Below are 16,185 nucleotides of genomic sequence, written 5' to 3' on the forward strand. Positions count from 1 at the left end.
AGGGAGTTTTCTAATTTTATTCCTTTAAATGTAGCTATCCAGTTTTCCCAGTACCACTTATTGAGGAGACTGTCTTTTTTCCACTGTATATTCTTGCTTCCTTTGTCATAGATTAATTGGCCATAGGTGTGTGAGTTTATTTCTAGAGTTTCTTTCCTGTTTCATTGATCTGTATTTCTGTCTTTGTGCCAGTACCATATTGTCTTTATTACTGTAGCTTTGTAGTACAGTCTGAAATTGGGGAGCCTGATTCCTCCTACTCCATTTTTCTTTCTGAAGATCACTTTGGCTATTTGGGCGTTTTTGTGTCTCCATACAAAGTGTACATTTTTTGTTCTAATGCTGTGAAAAATGCCATTGGTAATTTGATAGGGATTGTATTAAATCTATAGATTGTTTTGGGTATTTTCACAGTATTGATTCTTCCAAACCAGGAACATAGCCTCTCTCTCCATCTGTTTGTGTTATCTTTGATTTCTTTCATCAATATTCATAGTTTTCTGAATATAGGTCTTTTGCCTCCTTTGTTAGGTTTACTCTTAGGTATATTTTCTTTTTGATGTGATAGTAAATGATATTGTTTTCTTAATTTCTCTTTCTGGTCTTTGTTGTTAAGTGCATAGGAATGTGAGAGATTTCTGTGTATTGATTTTGTATCCGGCAACTTTACCAACTTCATTCTTGAGCTCTAGCATTTTTTTTTGGTAGCATATTTAGGATTTTCAATGTATAGTATCATGTCAAATTTGAATTCCTTTTTATTTTGATTTTTTCACTCTAATTGCCATGGTTAGTACTTCCTAAATGAACTTCTCTGGATAGTAGAAAAAGTTGAGGTGACAACTAGAAATAAGAAAACTTCAAATGGTAAAGCTACCTAGTAAGGAAAACACACAGTAAAGACAGGATAACATCCACACACAAATATGATATTGAAACCAGAAACTATGACAAATGGAGATTACAGATGTAGGATATTGGAAATGCATTTTGAAAAGATATTTGAAAGTAAAAGATCAACAACTTAAAACAACCTTGTTTTTATATGAAAGTGAAAGTCATTCAGTCGTGTCTGACTCTTTGCGACCCCAAAGGTATACTCCACGGAATTCTCTAGGCCAGAATACTGAAGTGGGTAATCTTTCCCTTCTCCAGGGGATCTTCCCAACCCAGGGACTGAACCTAGGTCTCCCACATTGCAGGTGGATTATTTACCATCTGAAGCACAAGGGAAGCCAAGAATGCTGGTTTGGGTAGCCTATCCTTTCTCCAGCAGATAGATCTTCCATACCCAGAAATAGAACTGGGGTCTCCTGTATTGCAGGCAGACTCTTTACCAACTGAGCTATCAGGGAAGACCCTTGTATATATATAGACTGCTATATCAAAATCTTATGGGAAATGCAAGGCAAAATCTACAATAGATTCACATATAAAAGAGAAAAAACAATCAAAACACAAAGCAAAATATGATCATCCAGCCACAAGAGAAGATGGGAAAAAAGGAAAGGAAGAAACAATCTGTGGAAACAAACCCCAAAGAATTAAGAAAATGACAATAGGAGTATACATATTGATAATTACCTTAAATGTAAATGTAGTAAATGCTCTAAACAAAAGACCTAGACTGATAATTGATAAAGAAAACCAGACTCATATATATGCTGTCTACAAGATACCTACTTTAGACCTAGGGACACATACAGATTGAAAGTGAGGAGATGGAAAAAGATATTCCATGCAAATGGAAAGTAAAAGAAAATTGAGGTAGTAATACTTATATCACACAAAATAGACTTTGAGAAAAGAATTGCTACAAGAGAAAAGAAAGGACATCACATAATGATCAAGAGATCAATCTAAGAAGAAGATACAACAGCTTTTAAAGTATATTCACCCAAGATAGGAGAACCTCACTTTATAAGGCAAATGCTAATAGCCATAAAAAGGGAAATCAACAATAGCATAATAATAGTGGGGGCACTTATACCAATGGGCAGATCTTCCAGACAGAAAATCAATAAGAAAACACAGGTCTTAAATGACACATTAGATTAAATAGATTTAATTAATATTTATGACATTCCATCTGAAAGCAACAGAGTACAGTTTCTTCTCAAGTGCACACAGAGAATTCTCCAGGATAAATCACATGTTGGGTCACAAAGCAAATTTTGGTAAATTTGAGAAAATTGAAATTGTATCAAACATCTTTTTCTGATCACAACACTATGAGATTTGAAACCAGGGGAAAAAACAGGGGAAAAAAAAAAAAAAACTAAAATAACACAAGCACATGGAGGCTAAACAATGTTAATAAATTACCAGTGGATCACTGAGGAAATAAAATAGGAAATTAAAAAATAAATCAAATGACAACAAAAATGCAATATCCAAAACATAGGGGGCACAGCAAAAGCAGTTCTAAGAAGGGAAGTTTTTAATAATACAATCTTAAGTAATAAAAAACTAAAATAAATAACCTATCCTTATACCTGAGGCAGCAAGAGAAAGAATACACAAAACCAAAGTTAGTAGAATGAAAGAAGTCATAATAATCAAAGCAGTAATAAATGCAATAGAGACAAAGAAAACAGTAGCAAAGATCAATGAGACTAAAATCTGGTTCTTTGAGAAATAAGCAAAACTGATAAAATTTTAGCCAAATTCATCAAACAGCAAAGGGAAAGTGTTCAAATCAATAAAATAAGAAATAAAAAAGAAGTTACAATGCACAATACAGAAATACAAAGGATCATAAGGGACTACTAGAAGAAACTGTATGCCATTAAAAAACAACCTGAAAGAAATGGACAACTTCTTAGAAAAGTCTCCCAAAACTGAATCAGGAAGAAACAGAAAATATAAACAAACTAATCACAAGTACTAAGATTGAAACTGTGATTTAAAATGTTCCAACAAACAAATGACCAGAACCCAATAGCTTTACAGACAAATTCTGTCAAAATTTAGAGAAGAATTGACACCTATTTTTCTGAAACTCTTCCAAAAAATTGCAGAGGAAGGAACATTCTGAAGATCATTATATGAGACCACCATCACCCTCATACCGAAAACAAAGATATCACACAAAAAAAGAATATTACAGGCCAATATCACTGATGAACATAGATGCAAAAATCTGCAACAAAATACTAGCAAAATGAATCCAACAAGGCATAAAAAGGATCATACACCATAATCAAGTGGGGTTTATTTCAGAGATGCAAAGATTGTCCAATATACACAAATCAATTGATGTGATACACCACCACATCAACAAACTAAAGAGTAAAACCATATGATCATCTTAACTGATGCAAAAAAAATCTTTTGACAAAATTCAACACCCATTTATGATAAAAACTGTAGACTGTGGGAATAGAGGGATGCTACCTCAGCATAATAAAGACCATATTTGACAAATCCAGAGCTTCCCTGATAGCTCAGTTCGCAAAGAATCCACCTGTGATGGGAGACCCCCCAGATCCATTCCTGAGTTGGAAAGATCTGCTGGAGAAGGGATAGACTACCCACTCCAATAATATTGGGCTTCCCTTGTGGTTCAGATCATAAAGAATCTGCCTGCAATGCAGGAGACCTGGCTTAGATCCCTGGGTTGGGAAGATCCCCTGGAGAAGGGAAAGGCTACCCACTCTAGTGTTCTGGCCTAGAGAGTTCCATGGAGTATACTCACGGAGTCGCAAAGATTTAGACTCGACTGAATGACTTTCACTTTCATGACAAACCCATAGCAAACATTACTCTCAATGATTAAAACTGAAAGCACTTCTTCTAAGACCAGGGACAAGAAAAGGATGTTCCCTCTCACCATTTTTATTCAACATAGTTTTGGAGAGACAGTTTTTGGTTCTTCCAACCCTTCGTTGACACCACTCTTAAACATTGTATTTTAATGCAATTGAAAGTTCCATATTTTTATGATAATGCCTTTTAGGTTAAATGTTTAAATGGGTACTACTTCTACAAAGCAATTTTTGAAAGTAATTTGGAAATAAATATAAGAATTGTCATAATTGTTTGAAACTTAAACATGTTGTAAAGGTCTGTTTTAACTAAAACTAGGAAAAAATTAAAAAGTATATAGCCAGAATATTATAAAGTATACTTATAAATCTTTTACTATATTATTAAAGTTTTAACTATTTAAGAATCATTATTGATTAGTGGCCATATATGATAAGTGCAAACCAAACATTATTCTTAATGGTGAAAAACTGAAAACATTCCCCCTAAGATCAGCAACAAGACGAGGGTGTCTACTCTCATCACTATTATTCAACATAGTTTTGGAAGTTCTAACTACAACAATCAGAGAAGAAAAAGAAGCAAAAGGAATCCAGACTGGAAAAGAAAAAATAAAGCTCTCACTGTTTGCAGATGACATGATAGTACACATAGAAAACCTTAAATATACTATCAGAAAATTACTAAAACTAGTCAGTGAATTTAGCAAAGTCTCAGGATACAAAATCAATACACAGAAAACACTCACATCCCTATATACCAGCAATGAAAAATCAGAAAAAGAAATTAAGGAATCAACCCCATTCACCATTACAACAAAAAGAATTAAATATCTAGGAATAGACCTTCCTAACCTTGGACTGCAAGGAGATCCAACCAGTCCATTCTAAAGGAGATCAGTCCTGGGTGTTCATTGGAAGGACTGATGCTAAAGCTGAAACTCCCATACTTTGGCCACCTCATGCAAAGAGTTGACTCATTGGAAAAGACTCTGATGCTGGGAGGGATTGGGAGCAGGAGGAGAAGGGGACGACAGAGGATGAGATGGCTGGATGGCATCACCGACTCGATGGACGTGAGTTTGGGTGAACTCCGGGAGTTGGTGATGGACAGGGAGTCCTGGCGTGCTACAATTCATGGGGTTGCAAAGAGTTGGACACGACTGAGTGACTGAACTGAACTGAAGGAGATGAAAAAACTACACACAGAAAATTATAAGACACTGATGAAAGAAATCAAAGATGATATAAACAGGTGAAGAGATTGTCCATACTCCTGGATAGGGAGAATCAATATTGTGAAAATAACTATACAACCAAATGCAATGTACAGATTCAATGCAATCCTTATCAAATTATCACTGGCATTTTTCACAGAACTAGAATAGAAAAATTCACAATTCATATGGAAGCACAAAAGACCCCAAATACCCAAAGCAATCTTGAGAAAGAAGAATGGAGCTGGAGGAATCAAACTTCCTGATTTCAGATTATACTACAAAGTTACAGTCATTAAGACAGTATGGTGTCACAAAAACAGAAATATAGGCCAATGGAACAAGATAGAAAGCCCAGAAATAAACTGATGCACCTATCGTTACCTTATTTTTGACAAAGGAGGCAAGAATATACAATGGAGCAAAGACAGTCTTTTCAATAAGTGTTGCTGGGAAAATTGGACAGCTACATGTAAAAGAATGAATTTAGAACAATTCCTAACACCATAAATAAAGATAAACTCAAAATGTATTAAAGAACTAAATGTAAGACCAAAAACTATAAAACTCTAAGAGGAAAACATAGGCAGAGAACTCACTGACATAAATCAAGACAAGATCCTCTATGATCCACCCCCTAGAGTAATGGAAATAAAAACAAAAGTAGACAAGTGAGACCTGGTTAAGCTTAAAAGCTTTTGCACAGCAAAGAAGCTATAAACAAGGTGAAAAGATAGCCTTCAGAATGGGAGAAGATAATAGCAAATTATACAATTGACAGAGGATTAGCTTCCAAAATATACAAGCAGCTCATATAACTCAATACCAAAAAACAAACAACTCAATAAAAAGGTGCGAAAAAGACCTAAACTGACATTTCTCCAAAGAAGACATATGCATGGCTAACAAACACATGAAAAGATGCTCAACATCACTCATTATTAGAGAAATGCAAATCAAAACTACAATGAGATATCACCTCACATCGGTCAGAATGGCCATCGTCAAAATGTGTACAAATAATAAATGCTGGAGAAAGTGTGGAAGAAAGGGAAACCTTTTGCACTGTTGGTGGGAATGTAAGCTGATAAAGCCACTATGGAAGACAGTATGGAGATTCTTTTAAAAACTAGGAATAAAACCACAATGTGCTGTGTTTTAATCACTAAATTGTGTCCAACTCTTTCAATCCCATGGACTGTGCCTGCCAGGCTCCTCTGTCCGTGGGATTCTCCAGGCAAGAATATTGGAGTGGGTTGCCATTTCCTTCTCCAGGGGATCTTCCTGACCTAGGAAACGAACCCAAGTCTCCTGCATTGCAGGCAGATGATTTACCAACTGAGCTATGAGGGAAGCCCAGCTATGACCCAGCAGTCTCACTCTTAGGCATATACCCTGAGGAAACCAAAACTAAAAAAGACACATGTATCCAAATATTCATTGCAGCACTATTTACAATAGCTAGAACATGAAAGCAACCTAGATGACCATTGATAGATGAATGGATAAATAAATTGTGCTACATATATATACAATGGGATATTACTCAGCCATAAAAAGGAACTCATTTGAGTCAGTTCTAACGAGGTGGATGAAAGTAGAGCCTATTATATAGAGTGAAGTAAGTCAGAGAGAGAAAGATAAATATTGTATACTAATGTATATATATGGAATCTAGAAGGATGGCATCAAATAATTTATTTGCAGGGCAGCAACGGAGAAACAGACATAGAGAACAGACTTATGGACATGGGAGAGGAGATGAGAGGATGAGATATATGGAGAAAGTAACATGGAAACTTATATTACTATATGTAAAATAGATGAAGTGAAGAAGTGAACTGAAAGTTGCTCTGACTCTTTGCAACCCCATGGGTATAGTCCATGGAATTCTCCGGGCCAGAATACTGGAGTGGGTGGCTGTTCCCTTCTCCACGGAATCTTCCCAACCCAGAGATCATACCCAATTCTCCTGCATTGCAGGGGGATTCTTTACCAGTTGAGCCACAAGGGAAGCCCAAGAATACTGGAGTGGGTAGCCTATCCCTTCTCCAGAGGATATTCCCCACCCAGGAATCCAACTGGGGTCTCCTGTCTTGCAGGCAGATTCTTTACCAGGTAAACTATCAGGGAAGGCTGTAAAACAAATAGCCAGTGGAAATTTGCTGTATGTCTCCGTGAACTCAAGCAGGGGCTCTATACCAACCAGAGAAGTAGGATGGGGAGGGAGATGGGAGGGAGTTTCAAGAGGGAAGAAACATATATATACCTATGGCTGATTCATGTTGAGGTTTGACAGAAAACAGCAAAATTCTGTAAAGCAATTATCCTTCAATTAAAAAATGTGAGACAGAAAAAACAGACACAGATGTATAGAACAGTCTTTTGGACTCTGTGGGAGAGGGAGAGGGTGGGATGATTTGGGAGAATGGCATTGAAACATGTATAATATCATATAAGAAATGAATCACCAGTCTTAGGTTTGACACAGGATACAGGATGCTTGGGGCTGGTGCACTGGGATGACCCAGAGAGATGGTATGGGGAGGGAGGTGGGAGGGGGGTTCAGGATTGGAAACTCATGTACACCCGTGGTGGATTCATGTGGATGTATGGTAAAACCAATACAATATTGTAAAGTAAAAATAAATAAATTAATAAAATAAAATCTGGAAAAAAATGAATAAATTTAAAAAAGGATCATTATTTAGGATTGCTATTTAGGATCATTTTTAGGATTCATTTTCTAGGATTATTAGAAGAATCTTTATCTAGGATTATTTTTAGAATCTAAGCTCTTAGTTTCAGGTTCAACAAGGACTCACGTTCAAAAAAACTAATCGTAAGGAAGTATAGTCCCAAGACATTCTGTAAATCGGGCCTATTATTTTCATTATCTTTTCCTTTATTCTCTGTTGTGTTATTTGTAACTTGTTTATATGCTTCAGATTTAAAGAAAATATAAGAAGAGCAAAAAAAAAAAAAGTTAGATTACATGGATGCCTTAAAACCTGTGTACAAAGCTGACTGATCATTTAACAATAGCAAATGATTAAGTTTTACCTCGTTATTTAAGGAAAATACTGCAATAGATTTTCCTGTGAATAATGCCAGTTTTAAAGCAAGGTAGCAAATATCCCCTTTTAACATTTATACTTTTTCTTTAGAGTTCACTTAAATTGATATTACCAATATCAATAGCCTTTTCTATGTCTTAAAAGTATGCTTTTATAGAAGTTTTAAAATAACTGTTCCTGAAAAAAATATTATCTGACCTTCTGTGGAATCTGGGCAAGGGCTGATGCGATCATATTAGACTTTTCTTCTGAGAGGTTTTTGATCATTGACCCCAGAGTAAACACCACGACTCCATCTTTTCCAGAGCTTTGAACAAACTCTTCGAATTCCTATGAAGAAAACAGTGTTTGTAATATAAAAGCTTACAGTTATAATAGATGTCACACTTTTTTCTCAATGTGTCTGAATAATTAGAACAATTCTGTACTTTCACATATTAATGATTTCACTGTATAATAGATGACCTGAAATCATTTGTTATTAAACAAATTAAAAATTATTTTTACTAAGGGCTCACTTAGTAAAGCATATTTCAGGTATGTGTGTTTCTGTGTACGTATGTTTGTGTTTACAAATTATTGACCACCTGTTATCTTCTGCCATTTGCTGAACTCTTTACATGTATCATATAGCTTACATATATGGTAATTTTATAAGATATGTATACAGTTACATATTTCAGTAAGGTTAAGTAATTTGTCCAAGCCTACACAGCAGTAGGTGGCAGAGCAAATTTCTACCTTTAAGCTAAATAGTTCTGGTTCTTAATCTTAGAAGCTAATAAGATTATCTTTCATTTTTCTGGTGAATCGTGGTCAGCACAATGGCATGATTTTGGTATATTTACTTTTTCTGTTTTCTAACTTTCCATTTTCTTTTATTTTGGTTATATTTGTTTTTTATATAAGCTTCTGCAAACACAATCAAGAATGAGGTAGCCAAGTAACTCCTGACCAGACAAGTAATGCAGAAATACCTATAAAACATACTCTGAGGATTATAGGAATATAGTAGAAATATATAATTTTAAGTTAAAAATAAAAACAGCATATTCAATCAAACTGAAATAGAAATCTTTTCATCCTATATTTAAATACTAGCAAAACTAAGTTAACTAAATAAGACAAGAAAAAAATACGTGAGACTTAAAATGGAAAGCCAGGTAAGAGATTTATTTTCAGGGATTTCTCACATGGTTACAGAGGCTGGCAAGTTTAATGTGCAAAACAGCCCATTAGGCTGGAGACTCATAGAAAAGCCACTGCTGTAATTCAAGTCTGAAGGTTACCTACTGGCAGAATTCAGTCTTTTGTTCTATCCACATCTTCAACTAATAGGATGAGGCTTATCCACATAACAAAGAGTAATTCGTTTACTCAAGGTTCACATATTTAAAAGTTAATGTCATCTGAAAATAGCCTATCAGTAACTTCCAGAAAAATGTTTGTCTAAACAGCTGAGTACCTAGCCAGGGAAGTTAATACATAAAATTACCCATTACACTCTATTTATAGATGACTTGACTTAAAACATAATCTTATCATTATTTTCAATTATAGCATGGTATTCTTGAGATACTAGAAAATATTTTAAAATTTATATAAAATAGATTTTCATTAATATGAATGGACTTTGAACAAGAAAAGAAAATATTGAGGACTACTTCAAACAGATAATAATACATAATCCAAAATAATGGTATTCACCTTCTGACTGTAGTGTATAGTCTAAGAAAACGATAACCATTAAATTTTATTCTGTATTCTCAGTTTGCAAATCAAATCTTAATAATAATTAACTAGAAATCATTTAAGAGATAAACACTCCTATAGGAAAATAATAAGCATGTTTAATTACCTTAGGTAGGGGCTTTGCAGGCTTGCAGTGCAGTCCTCCAACAAATTCAGTATTAGGTAAATAAGGCTGAGGAAATTCAAAATCCCAGTAACTTCGAAACAACCACATGTCAGCTTTCCCCATAATCTCACATAGTGTGATTGGTTTTCCTGAATAAAAATGAAGGATAATAGAGGGAAAACAATCTGATATGGTAAATGGAAGATATTTCTCCACCTAATTTTCTAAGTAAATTCTTGAAGACCAGTACTGAGCCTTTGCAACCCAGCTTACGTATCAATTGGCCTTTTACCCTGAAAAGGACACAGTCGTCAGAATATGAATAAGTAAACACAGATATAAGTATGCAGCAAAACCAAAAGCCTGTTGCTTTCTTTCTGGCAATGGAGTCTTTCATCTTGAGCTAACCCTGAACCCACTCGTGTGCTTGTAGAAAGTACAAGAAACTTAGGCAATGATCCTCAGCCTTCTGTGGTAGAGTCACACCTTCTGAAATTCCAATTTATCTCATCCTCATTGCCCCAAAAGTCTCTGACTATGTTGATAATCAACTTGTGTTTTATCCTTCTTTTTCCTACTGTTTTCAAGTGTGCTGTCACAAATAAATTACATCCTGAATACTTTTAGTACAATTCTTAAAGTGATTGTTTCACTTGCTATAGTAAAGGAAAGTTCTTATTTTACAAGATTTCATCCTCTTTGGTAAAGATATTGCATTGGACAATAATCTGGTGGTGAAATATTTGCTATTTTGACATATTTAGTTAACAAACAGTACAAAAGGGTTCCTTTGAACTGAATTGGAAGCCAACTGAATATTTACAGAATAAGAACTCAAATTAGTGACCCTGAATTGGATCATCTTCCTTAGGTTCAAGCAGAGTTTCATCTCCGAATTCTATATATCTACTGCGGTATACCAAACCTTACCCAGAATGTTGGTGTCCTTTTGAAATATGTGCTCTGTGTCACCAATAGGAGGAAACCATAGCTGTCCGATTTCTCACTACAAGACTTTTTTAATATTCTCCTTGATGTTCTAAGTGTGCTACGGATTTTACTAGAAAAATATAAGAGATTTTGAACTCCTAGGAAGATCTATCTGCATAAGAGATCAAGGCAAATTTCAGTAAATGAGGGGCTTGACTCTGGTGATTACAATATCCAGTTTCATACTCAACACATATCTTTATGAAAATGTGTGCACATGTTAGGTTGTTGTTTGTTTTTTAATTTTCTCTAACTTTTGAGTTAAAATACATTGAAATTAATTGCTAACTGGCATATTTCAGTCTGGTAGAAAATATCATTTCCAAAATTATGATTTTATTGCCCTATAGGATTTTTTTTGGACCAATTTTGTGTCTAACCTAGAGGTTTATAAATAGTTTCTCAATTTTTTGAAATTAATGCTATCTTTCTGGTTTAGTCATCAATTATTTGAACATATATATGACATGTTTTAATGAAAAATTTTGTAAATTATGAGTTATACTCTTAAAACTTGAAAAACATACTTGGAATGCATTGTATAATGATGATTTTAAATTTTAAATTCTATATCTTGTAGCTTTTTAATATATATGTAAGAAATATGCCTTTCTTCTATTTACCAAGTATTTAATTCTTCTTCTCAGATTATTGATATATTCCACCAAAGAATATTCTAAGTTGATAAGAACTATGGAAGAATCACGGACAGAGTAATACCCTATCACTAGAAAAGATGTCCCTAAACTGAGTGTCAGACTGCTGGGACCAGAAGTAAACCAGTTCAATTCAGTTGTAGATCAATCAAGGATAAATCCATGACTCAGAAAATGTCAGCTTGATGAGATTTTAAATTATCTCTGCTCAGTGTTGCCTCTTGTAGCTTGAACTCTGAACATGAATTTGTGATGGTTTCTGCCCATATTTTATAGGGCCAAGTCTAGAGATATAAGCACCTGTTTCTGTCACAAAATACGGAGAAGTTTCAGTACAACATGTCGACACCAATTAGGTAATATGCTTTTTTGAACATATTATATATTGCCAAGTGGCATAGTTCATTAGAAGCAGTCATGTTGCTTCTGCATTGTTGAATAATTTCTCAGAATAAATATTTAAATAGATACTCAAAAAAAGGAAAAAGGAAGTGGCTATATAAAATAAGATATCACAACTATATTTCTTTTTTAAGTTTTGGGGAATAAACACAACTTTTAGTAATGATAGGATATTAGAGATACATCTATTAAAATAAGTAACAAGGAAAATAATTTTAAAAATTCATATGAAAATGAAAAAGTTCCAAATAGAAAAATCAATCTTGAGAAAGTAAAACAAAGCTGGAGGCATCATACACTCTGATTTTAAGGGTTATTATAAAGCTATAGTAATCAAAATAATACAGCTAAAAACAGTCACTTAGTCCATTGGAGCAGAATTAAAAGCCCCAAAATAAACTCATGCATATTTATTCAACTAATATTTCACAATGGAGCCAAAAATATTCAATGAAGGAAGATAATCTTTTAAATAATTCTTGCTGAAAAAAATGGATATTCACATACAAAGGAATAAAACTAGACCCTGATCTTATTCCACTACAAAATTATATTAAAATGGATTAAAGACTTAAATATATGACCTAAAACCATAAAATTCCTCAAGGAAAACAAATGGGAAATAATTCTTGACACTCATCATGGCAGTGAATTTAAAATGTAACACCTAAAGTATAAGTAACAAAATTAAATTAAAAATTAAAAATGAACAAGTAGAACTACTTCCAATTAGAAGGTTCTGCATACTGCACAGAAAAAGAAATGATCAACAAAATAAGAAGGCAGCCTATGAAAACAGAGAAAATATTTGCAAACCGTATCCCTGTGTAGGTGCTACCACCTAAAATATAGAAGGAACTCACACAATTCAATAGCACATAAACAAATAATTAAATTTTAAAAAGTTAGCTGAGGAACTGAATAAACATTCAGTTAGTCAATAAGAATCTGAAATGGTGCTCAACATTACTAGTGACCAAGAAAATTCAAAGCAAAACTGTAAAGAATTAACATCTCATACCTGTTATGAGGGCTATCATCAAAATGATGAGACAAATGCTGGTGAGGAGGTAGTGAAAAGAGATGAACAAGTTTACAGTTAGTGCAAATGTAAATCAGTACAGCCAATAAGGAAAATGTTATGGAGCTGCCTCAAAATTTAAAAATAACTTGATTTTATTTGATTTTACCATATGATCCAGAAATTCCATTTATGGGTATGAAAATAGAAAAAAACAAAAACAGATCATTGCACTCTTAAGCTCATTGCTGCAGTATTCACAATAGCCAAAATCATGGAAACAATCTAAGTGTTTATAAATACATGAATGGATAAAGAAAATATAATTACAGATAGAGTAGAACATTATTAAGTCATGAGAAACAAGGAAAACATGCTATTTGCCTAAACATGAATGGATCTTGAGGATATTATGTTAAGGGAAGTAAGACAGGGCAATATATCACTTATATGTGGAATCTAAGAGAAAACCAAACTAAAACAAACTATAGACACTGAAAAAATTGGTGGTTGCCAGATGCTAAGGTTGTAGCATGGTCACAATAGGTATGTGAAGGTGGTCAAATAGTACAAAGTTCCAGTTCTAAAGTAAGTAATCCAGTAATTTACAGCATGGTGACTATAGTTACTAACACTGTATTGTCCTAAGAAAGTAGATCTTATGAGTTCTCAGATAAAAACCCATTTGTAGCTATGTGTAGTGATGGATATTATCTACAGTGATTGTTTCACAGTATGTAGAAATATCTTATCATTATGCTGTATACATGTGATGAAACAAAATTATTTTAAGTCAGGGCAAGAAATATTTTGCATAAAAATTTCTCTGCCACTTGAGTCAGTGCCCAGCACTCCTCATTTTAGTGTGCAATGTTTTTCTGCATTATGTATTAACTAGATCCCCACAGAAGACACAGGAAAGTTTACCCTACAAAAAAGCAATTTCCTCCTGGCCCCCGCAAGGTAGCTTGTTAGGAGTTAACATCCCTTTCTTAATCCCTTAAGGGGTCACAATGACCCACTACTCACTTTTTAGGACTACATAAACTGGCAATATATTGCTTTAATGGAGACTCTTTCACGTATAACCCTTTCCCTCAAAAATTTATGTAACAGTGCTTTGACTTCAATGTGCAGAACATTCCTCAGATCTTCCTAACAGACTTTCTCCAGGGTTACAATCCTCAGATTGGCTCAAATAAAATTTTCCATTTCCTTCTTAAGTTGACTCTTGATTAATCTTTTGTCACCAACTGAAACTAACACAGTGTTACATGCTAGTAACACTTAAAAAAAACTAAGTGATGTAAAAAAGGTACTTCTTTCTCAAAAGTAATTTACCTCTTATGCAAAATTTATTTAACATAATCACATAAAAATAATAAAAAATAAATTATTCAAAATAAATGAAAGAAGGGGTAAATGGACTTTCGTGAGCTCTTCCACAGAAGTTTCTTTAGTTACTGAAAGCTGGAGGATCTCCACAATATCCGGAACATTGGTATGATCAAATCAGAGTAGAGAAAAACTTTGTGCTCAGGGTCAGAAGTCACTACTTCACCTCTAATGCAATTTTAAATAGAACAACAGAAACAAAACACTGAGGTGATTTACAATCTGGAAACATGGTCCTATAGAAAAAAAATCTTTTTTTTTTTTTTACACTTTAAAAGACAAGAGCAGATGAAACCAAATCACATTATTCATTTTCTAGTTTCATGTTCAACACATTGCAAACCTGGCCACCAATTAACTGTTCCTTCACAGGACATAAATATAAAGCTTTAGGAAGAACAAGTTAATCAGAAAGAAAACAGGCTGTGAAAGATGAGAAGCAAAATTCAAAGAAGTAATCCAAGTTTATGAAAATTAAGCACACTGTCAGATTTGGGTTTCCAGATGCTCCAAGAAATCATACATTAATATAGAGAATATTCCTTCTTGGATATATCATTGGTGTTCCTCTGGTAGCTCAGATGCTAAAGAATCAGCCTGCAATGCAGGAAACCTGGGTTCAATCTCCGGGCTGGAAAGATCCCCTGGAGGAGGGAATGTTATCTGTATTCAATCATATAACACAAAACCAAAAAAAGAGTGTTATTATTTCTTAAATTCAAAACAGTGTAGCCACAGGGGCTTGGATCTTCTTCATCTAAAATACTTTTTGTAAGTTTTCATACGGTCAGATAAATATTTACATTTTTATAGGTTATGAGAATATTTATTATATACATATTTCTCTTACCTAAAACCTTGCTGTAATACTCATCCCATTCTGGAAATACATAATATGGATATATCATGTCGTTCATTGTATATAGTAACCAGTTCTCCAGCCTCTGTATAAAAGTCATCTTGTCTGTCAGTCTTGATGTGACACCAGGAACATATGAAGAAGGCATAGGAAGCCCAGCACACAGTCTTTCAATGACATTCCCATAGAAAAACCGAAAAGTGTATATAAATGGAATATTCAGGAGTTCAGCCACCAATTCCCCACAAAAACTTAATGGGTCAGCAATACAGACATCAAACTTGGCTGCCTGTAGCCTGCTGAGTAACTCCTTGTTTGTGATAGCACTGTCACACACTCTTTTGGTTGTTAATAAAAATGTTCTGCCTATGTTTGCCAGTTTTATTTGCATTTCCCACCATGAGAGTTTTGGCAGTGCAAACGTAGCTTCATAGAGAATGCTATTGAGCTCTTCCATGAAAGTTTCTTTAGTTACTGAAAGCTGGAGGATCTCCACATTATAGGGAACCTTAGTATCATCAATCAGAAGACTTTGTGAAGGTACCAGGACAGTTATCTCATGCCCACGAAGGTGAAGCTCTTCTAGAATAACTTGTAAATTAATCCAGTGACTAAAATCCACAGGCCATACAAGAACTTTGCCCATCCTCCCAGAGTCAAGGAGACATAGCTGCAGGATGAAAAAGATGTAAAAGCCTTTCACAGTCTTCATGGTTAACTCTTGCTCGAATTAAATCTGGGCTTAAACCAAATGCGTGAAACACAATCCAAAGATCTCTCCGTAGCAATCCTAATCAATTTATAGTGGCTGGGCTGAACTTTGAAGTGTGTACTTTGTATTATGGATTAAAATGAAAAACAACTACTTTGATGGGAAAAAAAAAAAAAAAACAACAACACACTGAGTTAGGAAATATATACTCAGGCTTAAACACAAATCCAT

At 34.2% G+C, this 16,185-nt stretch overlaps 1 protein-coding gene across 2 annotated transcripts in view; it reads right to left on the minus strand.

The window, feature by feature from the left end:
* The window catches only part of LOC138082029 (UDP-glucuronosyltransferase 2C1-like), a 35,313-nt gene extending 19,359 nt beyond the window's left edge, over positions 1-15,954 (minus strand). The window contains exons 1-3 of one of the 2 annotated variants that reach the window (XM_068975240.1): positions 15,234-15,954; positions 9,920-10,068; positions 8,260-8,391 (exon numbers count right to left, since the gene is read on the minus strand). In XM_068975240.1, coding sequence (XP_068831341.1) covers positions 8,260-8,391; positions 9,920-10,068; positions 15,234-15,954 — 1,002 coding nt within the window. Of the gene's footprint in view, positions 1-8,259; positions 8,392-9,919; positions 10,069-12,988; positions 13,027-15,233 lie in introns of those variants that run through there. The other variant, XM_068975242.1, reaches the window with a different exon arrangement.
* Positions 15,955-16,185: the final 231 nt, after the last annotated feature.

This window comes from Capricornis sumatraensis, chromosome 7 (genome assembly GCF_032405125.1).
Source record: "Capricornis sumatraensis isolate serow.1 chromosome 7, serow.2, whole genome shotgun sequence".
NCBI lineage: Eukaryota > Metazoa > Chordata > Mammalia > Artiodactyla > Bovidae > Capricornis > Capricornis sumatraensis.